At 50.5% G+C, this 8,749-nt stretch overlaps 1 protein-coding gene and 1 pseudogene across 2 annotated transcripts; both read left to right on the top strand.

Annotated features, from left to right (window-relative positions):
* The first annotated feature begins 297 nt into the window (after positions 1–297).
* LOC148812594 (uncharacterized) lies at positions 298–8,451 on the top strand. Of its 2 annotated transcripts, XM_088908573.1 has the most exons (10): positions 298–340; positions 2,863–2,984; positions 3,139–3,203; positions 4,620–4,834; positions 5,665–5,912; positions 6,206–6,328; positions 6,840–6,993; positions 7,229–7,273; positions 7,458–7,502; positions 7,595–8,451. In XM_088908573.1, exons 1-10 carry the CDS (start codon positions 322–324, stop codon positions 7,894–7,896), a joined length of 1,338 nt encoding a protein of 445 aa, XP_088764699.1. In that variant the 5' UTR covers positions 298–321; the 3' UTR covers positions 7,897–8,451. The 2 variants fall into 2 exon arrangements, with proteins under 2 accessions (XP_088764699.1, XP_088764700.1); XM_088908574.1 differs by lacking the exon at positions 7,229–7,273 and having other exon boundaries at positions 310–340.
* On the top strand, positions 1,548–2,549 carry LOC148812595 (GTPase IMAP family member 4-like; annotated as a pseudogene).
* Positions 8,452–8,749: the final 298 nt, after the last annotated feature.

Raw genomic sequence — 8,749 nt, 5'->3', positions numbered from 1 at the left:
GGACCCCAGTGTCCCAATTGCTGGTCAGTACAGATCCAGGACACTGTGTGTGAGAGTAGGGGTGTGGACCCCAGTGTCCCGACTGCTGGTCAGTACAGATTCAGGACACTGTGTGTGAGAGTAGGGGTGTGGACCCCAGTGTCCAAGGATGCTGGCAAGAGTTGATCTGGGTATTCTGGTGTTTTATTTTGCTCTTACTGATGAACCTGTTCAGTTGGTGATTAACTTAATGAATCCACACTAGGTGGCGCCAGAGCAGCGTCACAGCGAGGACAGGAAACCCGCCACCTCACATCAGCAGGAAGAGAAGGAGAGAGAAAGATGGCAGCGCTCAGCCCTGGTGAGTTTTCTCTTGTTCTACCTGTCAGAGTATCGGTAAGGGAGTCACTGAGGGTCTCTTCTCTGTCACAGAGCACAGCAGCAGCTGGAGAAGTGTCTTCCTGTCTGCTGAGAGTGTGTTCTGTCTGTCAGACACACAGGCTCTGAACTAGGAGAGAGACAGAAACTGTTTTACTTTCACTTTCTCTTGTCTGGACCACTGCGGACCCACTGATGTGAATGGGTGCCTGGTCTGTTCCTGTGGTCCACCATCAGCTCCTTAGTTCTGCTGGTGTTCAGAGAGAGGCTGCTGTCCTGACACCATGCTGTCAGCTTTCTACCTCCTCCCTGTAGGCGGACTCATCACCGTTCGTGATCAAGCTGATGATCGTTGTATCGTCCGCAAACTTGATGATGGAGTTTGTCTTGTTCCTGGAGACGCAGTCGTGGGTGAAAAGGGAGCAGAGGAGAGGGCTGAGTTTGCAGCGCTGGGGAACACTGATGTTCAGAGTCAGGGTGGAGGATGTACTTATGCCGACTCTGGGCATGATGCCCAAGAATAATTCCCAGATGTTAATTCTGTAAGTTTCTTTCATAATGGCCAGCAGCCCTATCACCCTGCAACTCCCAGCTGGCAGCCCCAACTGGAGCCCAGCAGGTGTGAGCCTGGCCAGTACCTGGAGGGGAGACTGCTGGGAAAACACTGAGGCTGCTGCTGGGAGAGGTGTGAGTGGGGCCAGCAGGGGGCGCTCTCACCCTGCAGTCTGTGTGGGTCCTGGTGCCCCAGTATAGTGACGGGGACACTGGACTGTAAACAGGCGCGTCCTGCGGATGAGACGTCAAACTGCGGTCCTGACTCTCTGTGGTCATTAACAATCCCAGGGTATCTCTTGAGAAGATTAGGGGTGTTACCCCAGTGTCCTGGCCAAATTACCCCCCTGGTCTTTACACATCATGGCCTCCTAATAACCCCCCCTCTCTGAACTGGCTTTCTGAACTGAGAGCTTGTGTGTGGGGAGAGGACTGGAGCATCATCCAGGTGGGGCTGCACACTGGTGGCGGTGGTGGGATCCCCATGACCTGTAAAGAGCTCTGAGTGGAGTGTCCAGAAGAGCACTATAGAAGTGTAAGCAATTATTATTATTATAATGAATTTTAAGATAAGTTTGTCAAGAAATGACTTGAGCAAATTGTACTCCTTTTACCTGTGGAGAGGTTGGTCTCCTCTCATGTGTCACCTCCCTGATGCTCCTGTCTCTCCTCCTGTTGCACTGAGTGAAGTCGAACCCAGACTCCAGGCCCGTCCCTCTGAGCTAAGACTGGTGCTGCTGGGCAGGACTGGTGCTGGGAAGAGTGCAGCAGGAAACACCATCCTGGGCTCAGAGGAGTTTGAAAACTGAGGGAGTAACTGAGGAGTGTGAGAAGAGACAGGGTGAAGTAGCTGGGAGGCAGGTCACTGTGGTCGACACTCCAGGCTGGGAGTGGGATAATATAAAGTCCACCTCAGAGCAGGTCAAACAAGAGACTGTGTACAGCGTGTCTCTGTGTCCCCCAGACCCCACGCTCTCGTCCTGGTGATCCCTCTCATCACACTGAGAGAGAAACAGAGAAGAGTAGAGAAGGAACATCTGGAACTCCTCAGTGAGAGAGTCTGGAGAGACCCAATAGTGCTGTTCACCTGGGGGGACACACTGGGAGACACAACCATTGAGCAGCACATTGAGAGAGGAGGGAAGGAGCTCCAGTATCTGGTGGAGAAGTGTGGGAACAGGTATCATGTTCTCAACAACAAGAACAGGGGTGACCGCACTCAGGTCACAGAGCTGCTGGAGAAGATAGAGGACATGGTGGCAGAAATGAGTGTCTTTCCTTACATGATGGACAGAAAACTTCTGCAGAAGATAGAGAAGAGGAAGTACAGTACTCTCTCTGTACAGCACACTGACACACAGCTCTCTCTCCTACATCACTGATCCTCTCTGTACGACACACTGACACACAGCTCTCTCTCCTACGTCACTGATCCTCTGTCTGTACGACACACTGACACACAGCTCTCTCTCTCCTACATCACTGATCCTCTGTCTGTACGGCACACTGACAAACGGCTCTCTCTCACATCACTGACCCTCTCTCTCAAGGTCCTGAAAGAATATTAGTGCGAGTCACGAGTTCACAACAGGAAGAGAGTTCGCTCGGATTCACTGACTGTCCCTTCTGATCCAGGATGATCCACACTTTCTCTAGGAGTGTGATTAGACTTCGATATGAAGTAAGTATTCTAAAATACAGGAAACAGAGGGATCCTGAACACGCAGAGGAACCCAGATGTCTGCACAGCGTGAGAATCACAGTGGACTCTAAACACAGTGAGCAGCATCACACCAGATCCATAACGAGTCCATTATCATGATGATGGTGTCAAAACAGCAGTCAGGTCATCTCAGAAGATCAGACAGCTGTATTCAACAGTTTGTAGCACCTGAGATACTGAGACAGACTCACGCCTGTCACTCTGTGATGCCCAGCTCTTTCTTTCAACAGGTCCAGCAGCTGAGGAATATTCACCTGGGGCACCTGAGACTGAGGGCTCACTGTCTGGGATACCTGAGACTGGGGGCTCACTGTCTGGGGGAGATGAGCCTGATGAAGTTAGCAGAACCAAAGTAAGTGTTTGTACCTCCAGGAAAAGTCTTTACCTCCACACCTGTGGAGAAACACCTGAGTCTTTACCTCCACACGTATGAGATCTCCTCTCCCCCACTGGAGACACACCTGAGTCTTTACCTCCACACATGTGACATCTCAATTCGTTTTCAGGTCCCAGGAAACGTGACTGAATTCACTCCTGAAATAAAATTTCAGAACAGGAAGGAAACCTACAGGTACCTGATATTTTGGTCTTTTTTGCCGTCCTTTGCTTAACAAGCAAAAATGAGATTAAAACATAGGAAGTCCTGAACATCACTAAAAGGCATAATTTGAGGCCGAAAGACCTTCAGGACAAACAGAATTCCAGAACACACTGCTCGATGCTACATACAGACCCCTTGTTTGTCTCGTTATTTTAAATGCACAGTTTCCTGTGCTCCCAGTGAGGAGCTGCCAGATGTCTGTTCTGCTCACTTGCACGACAGCGGTCTAGGTGAACTCCATTTCCCACAAGGCCACTGGTCTACTTCCTGTGCCACTCCTCCCTCTGACTCGCTAAGCTGCCCGTCAATCATAATGTCATCCCGGTCCAGCCAAGTATCTTGCGGTATCTCAGCGGAAGCGCTCAGTTGCCATGGCAGTGGACTCGCAGTTTATCTGTATGAATAAAAGTCAGCAGTAGGGATTTTCACAGTCACCTCTTTTTCCAGAGACTCGCTCTCCTGCAACCTGACAGCTTCACGGAGAAATGACACTAAAATAGATACATTGCTTCAGTCTCGCCCATCACTACGGTCTCCTGTGTACTTTCACACCAGACTGAAACTTAAACACTTGGAGCACTCATATCACGTATCATTAGTCCTTAAAACAATAATGAGAGGAATTTAGTAGCTTCTTCTTAGCTAAGGAAGAGGTGTTAGTGGGGCCAGCAGGGGGCGCTCTCACCCTGCGGTCCATGTGGGTCCTAATGCCCCAGTATAGTGACAGGGACACTGTACTGTAAACGGGCGCTGTCCTTCGAATGAGACGTAAAACCGAGGTCCTGACTCTCCGTGGTCATTAAAAATCCCAGGGTGTTTCTCAAAAAGAGTAGGGGTGTAACCCCGGTGTCCTGGCCAAATTTCCCATTGGCCCTTACCAATCATGGCCTCCTAATAATTCCCTATGAATCTATGAATTGGCTACAGTACATCACTCTGCTCTCCTCCCCACTGAGAGCTGATGTGTGGTGAGCGTTCTGGCGCACTATGGCTGCCGTCGCATCATCCAGGTGGGGCTGCACATTGGTGGTGGTGGAGGGGATCCCCATTACCTGTAAAGTGCTTTGAGTGGAGTGTCCAGAAAAGCGCTATATAAGTGTAAGCAATAATAATAATAATAATAATAATAAGGATAAACATGCCAGACTGCAGTATGGAAGTGTGGAACCTCTATATTTCTGTCTCCAGTGTCAGTGCTGTGTCTTTGTCACACAGTCCTGCCCCAGTTCTCTCTTTGTGTTACTGTACTGCAAGTGTAGAATTTCTTTATTTTGTCTCCAGTGTCAATGCCCTGATGTCTGTGGTGTCCCCTGTCTCTGTGGAGTGTTGAAAGTGTGGTGTCCCCTGTCTCTGTGCAGTGTGTTGACAGTGTGCTGTCCTATGCAGGTATCTCTGCCCATCCGCGGGTCAGTTCTGGTGCCGTGTCACTGGGCTGGTGTTTGTGATGGCGTCGGGGGGCGAACTGGAGTATCAGACCACACACTGGGACATGGGGCTCCTGTCCCCCACTGGCCAGCATCCTGCAGGACCCCTGTTTGACATACACTGCCCCCAGGAGGCGCTGATGGAACTGCAGCTACCTCACTGCGAGATCGATGGCCGTGAGTCTCAGGCGATGTTAACAGTTTCTGCATCGACAGTGAGTACAGCTTCACTGCAGCTACAGCAGGAGACTCTACCCCTCTACCACGGAGTCTGGTGACAATTTGCCCTCTGTGTAACAGTGTGAATGAAGATGAGGTTGCTTCTGGGATATGCTGGACTCATCCTTCTCTCCAGCCTCTGGAATCTGTTCCAATCCATTACTGAACCTCAATTCCAGGGCTTCATTACTGGCCCTTAATTAATCTCAGTTAAAGGCTTCATTACTTTAATTCAGTTATATTCATGGCCACCGAAGGCCATGTCACATCGTTAACAGAAATAATCAGTGATCTTCAGCCCTAAGTGTCGTGTCATGTCACTAGGTTGAAAGATGAGCTGGAATGGAAGTCAATGAGGAGCAGAGCTGGCTCTTGTGAGCCTCTCCATTCCGGCAGTCCTCTACTGTGGACGTGACTGATTGTCGAATCACACTGGAGCCAACGTCCTCAGGTTTAACCAAGACAAGCTCCTCCAGCATTGAGTTGATGGTCTCTGGTTTACAAACCCATCTCGCTGACTCGGCACTTGAGGCCTAACTGGCAAATACTAACCAAGTCGGAACCGAAGGTGGTCCAACTCCACAAAGGTGCTGCACCCACTGCTCTGAGCCCAAAGTCTTATCGCTGAGAGGGATGGGTCCTTGGAACAAACAGGGAACAGCTGGGGTGGAGTCTAGGGGTGTAACTGAATCGTGGGGCTCTCCTACTGGACTGGAAGCTGTGAAGATATGAGCAGTCTTACAACAAACAGCCAAAGGAATCATGACTGACTCAGTGTCTTCCTGCAGGCAGGAGTGACTTCCTGTCGGTGGCCCATGTGAGCTGTGGTAATCTTGAGGTGCTGTCGCCTCTGGAGGTGACACAGACCCACGTGAGGGTGTCCATCGCCGGCCTGTCCCTGTGGGGCCTCGTGAAGAGCCTGTGGGACTCCAGCATCCTGGGACAGGTGCTGCTGTTCCTGCAGCCAGGGGATGGCGTGGACCTGCTACCCAAGCTGAACGTGTTTGTGCTCCCTGGGAACGTACTTCTCAGCCAGGTACAGGGGGCGTCCTGTCTCTCTGCCTGTCTACCTCCCCAACACTTCCTGTGTCTCTGCCTGTCTACCTCTCAGCACTTCTTGTCTCTATTTGTCTTTCTCTCCCAACACTTCCCGTCTCTATGCCTGTCTACCTCTCCAGCACTTCCTGTCTCTCTAGCACTTCCTGTCTCTCTGTCTGTCTCTCCAGCACTTCCTGTCTCTGTCCGTCTGTTTCTCCAGCACGACGTCGTGGCATGTTTCTGTTCCCCCATTCCCAGCAGTGTCACCCTGTCCTCTCCTCTCCTCCACAGGTCACCGAGCAGCAGGACTGCAGGAGCACCCTCATTCAGACGAGCTCAACCTGTAAACTGACACCGAAAGCGACGTACAGAGTGTCCAGCAGCAGCAAGAAGACTGAGATAATCCAGCCTGAGGTAATGGTTCGCCTGTGACACAGACGGAGATCACTGGCCTTTATGACCCAAACTGCTGAGAGAGCATGAGGGAGAGACTGAAAGATCTAGAGAGAGAGAAGCAGGAAAGACTCGGGTCATGAAAGGGTGATCTGAGTATCATCAGTATCATCAAAACCATGAAACAGGTGGACCCATCCAGCAGATACACAGAGAAAGGAAGGGGCCCGAGTACTGACCCGTGAAGAACACCAGGGGGGGAGAAGGCCAGAGCCTCACCAGGACACTTGGAAAGAGCAGTTCAAGGGACAAGAAGAGAACCAGCCAAGAGCAGCACCTGAAATACCCAGGACAGGAAGAGGATGTGGCCAGTCATGTCAGAGGTCAAGGAGAATTGGGATAGTGGAGAGAGAAGCAGAAAGCAGAGTCACAGAGTCTGTAGAGGGAGTCCAGCTGACTTCATGCTCAAAAAGGATTTGCCTGTGTGACAGACTGCTAGCTCTTTAACACAGCGTTACTGTTGTTCTTCCAGTCCGAGTGCTTTTACTGCAGTTATGACCCGAATTTCCACCCCACGTTCGAGGTGTTCCTGGCCCACGGTGCGATAAGACTGGACCTGGTGTTGCTGAAATGCGCCACAAAGGACAGAGAAAAGAGGGTGTGGAGCCGCACTGTGCAGCTGCCAGGTAACAGATCTACTGAGAACATGGTGGGTTAGAGGTCAGTATGGCCTGCTAGTGAGTGTGACAATCATGCCAGGCAATAGCTGACTTGAGATGCATCTTGTGTGTCCTGTGGGTGATCAGTGTCTTTACGGGAGACTGTGTCCTGTGGGTGAACAGTGTCTTTACGAGAGACTGTGTCCTGTGGGTGCTGTGCTGGTCAGGGTGAACATGGCTCTGTCTCTTTCTCTCTCTGCAGTCCCTGCTGTTGAGACCAGGACCCCAAATACTTCTGTCCCTCAGAGTGAGTCCCTCTGTCCTCTTTGAGTATCTAGAGCTGGTCAGGGTGAACAGTGTCTTTACAGGAGACTGTGTGTCCTGTGGGTGTTGTGCTGGTCAGGGTGAACAGTGTCTTTAGGAGAGACTGTGTCCTGTGGGTGCTGTGCTGGTCAGGGTGAACATGTCTCTGTCTCTTTCTCTCTCTGCAGTCCGTGCTGTTGAGACCAGGACCCCAAATACTTCTGTCCCTCAGAGTGAGTCCCTCTGTCCTCTTTGAGTATCTAGAGCTGGTTTCTCAGCCCTTGTGTAGTAGCAGCCAGTAGAAGGGTGTCTGTGTTTGTTTCAGGAATCACCAGCAGCGAAGGGTGGGAAGGAGCCTTGAATAAAGTGATCGAGGAGCTGGAAGCAGACGAGTACAAGAAGCTGAAGAACATTCTGCACCAGGAGGGGATGCCCCGGGGTAGACTTGAAGACACCGAGAAGCAGGACCTGGCCCACAGGATCGTCTCCCACTTCGGAACGGAGGTGTCTGTTCACGTCGTTAAGGAAGCCATGGCCAGCATTCCTCGGAACGACGACAGGATACAGGAATTACTGAAGCCCTTTGTAGAGCAGCTGATAGAGAAGGAGCATAAGGACACCCTGTAGGACTACAGTGTTTCACCATGAGGGAGTCACTCCTGAGGGACACACAGTCGTCCTCTCTCGGCTCACAGCAACGCCCCTGAGCCACACAGAGAGCGTGAGGAAGGTGAAGTGGAAATCTAATAAGTAAATTGATTCTTAAAAATGTAGAGAGCTTTGAAAAAAATATATTGGTGCTTTTAGATAATATATTTCAAGGATGTAACTGCTGTGCTACAGTACGTGCAGAATTTTAGAAAACAGTTCGTCAACAAAGTACACTGTTTAGGTTAGTTTAGAAGACAATGTACCAAAACAATATATGCTGTCTGGGTCATTAGAATTAGCTGAAAGTAACTGATAAGCTTTGAATAACAAATCTAGTTTTTCTTCTCTCGCTCTATGATGTAATCTGTTTTCTCTTAGAGAAAGGGGAAGTTTTAGAAGGGACCAAGTGCTGAACTTTTTTACAGCGCAACGTCTTATAAAAACCCTGTACTGCTTGTAACAAATTGAGTCTCTGGTTGCACTTTGCAGGGCTCCCAATATTGCAATATTGAAATAAAGACCTTACTCAGGTGAGAACTCTCTCTTGTGGCTTCCTTGATAGTTATATTTCCATGACAAAGGTCACACAGGCTCCTCTGAGCCTGCACTGATCCAGCCCATGAACACAGCAGAGCTGCCACTCTGTAGCCTGATGCCCTCAGAGCTCGGAGCTCAGCAAGGCTGGGAGACTGTAAGGAAACCAGGACGCTGCTGCTGTGTGTGGAGGTTGTGGACCAGCAGGTGGCGCTGTTCCCTCTGGAGCTCTGCGACCCAGGACAGTGACCAGGGACACTGTGCTGTTGGAGGTGCTGCACTTCAGATGAAACTT

The sequence above is a fragment of the Atractosteus spatula genome, assembly GCF_055471065.1.
Source record: "Atractosteus spatula isolate fAtrSpa1 chromosome 10 unlocalized genomic scaffold, fAtrSpa1.hap1 SUPER_10_unloc_2, whole genome shotgun sequence".
Taxonomy (NCBI): domain Eukaryota; kingdom Metazoa; phylum Chordata; class Actinopteri; order Semionotiformes; family Lepisosteidae; genus Atractosteus; species Atractosteus spatula.
This window is presented reverse-complemented; position numbering and strand designations above follow the sequence as displayed.

Excerpts from the sequence above, each read along its gene's own strand:
- LOC148812594 (XM_088908573.1), top strand. Across the intron at positions 2,985-3,138 it reads ATGAAGTTAGCAGAACCAAA|GTCCCAGGAAACGTGACTGA; the intron begins GTAAGTGTTTGT and ends ATTCGTTTTCAG. Across the intron at positions 7,503-7,594 it reads AAATACTTCTGTCCCTCAGA|GAATCACCAGCAGCGAAGGG; the intron begins GTGAGTCCCTCT and ends TGTTTGTTTCAG.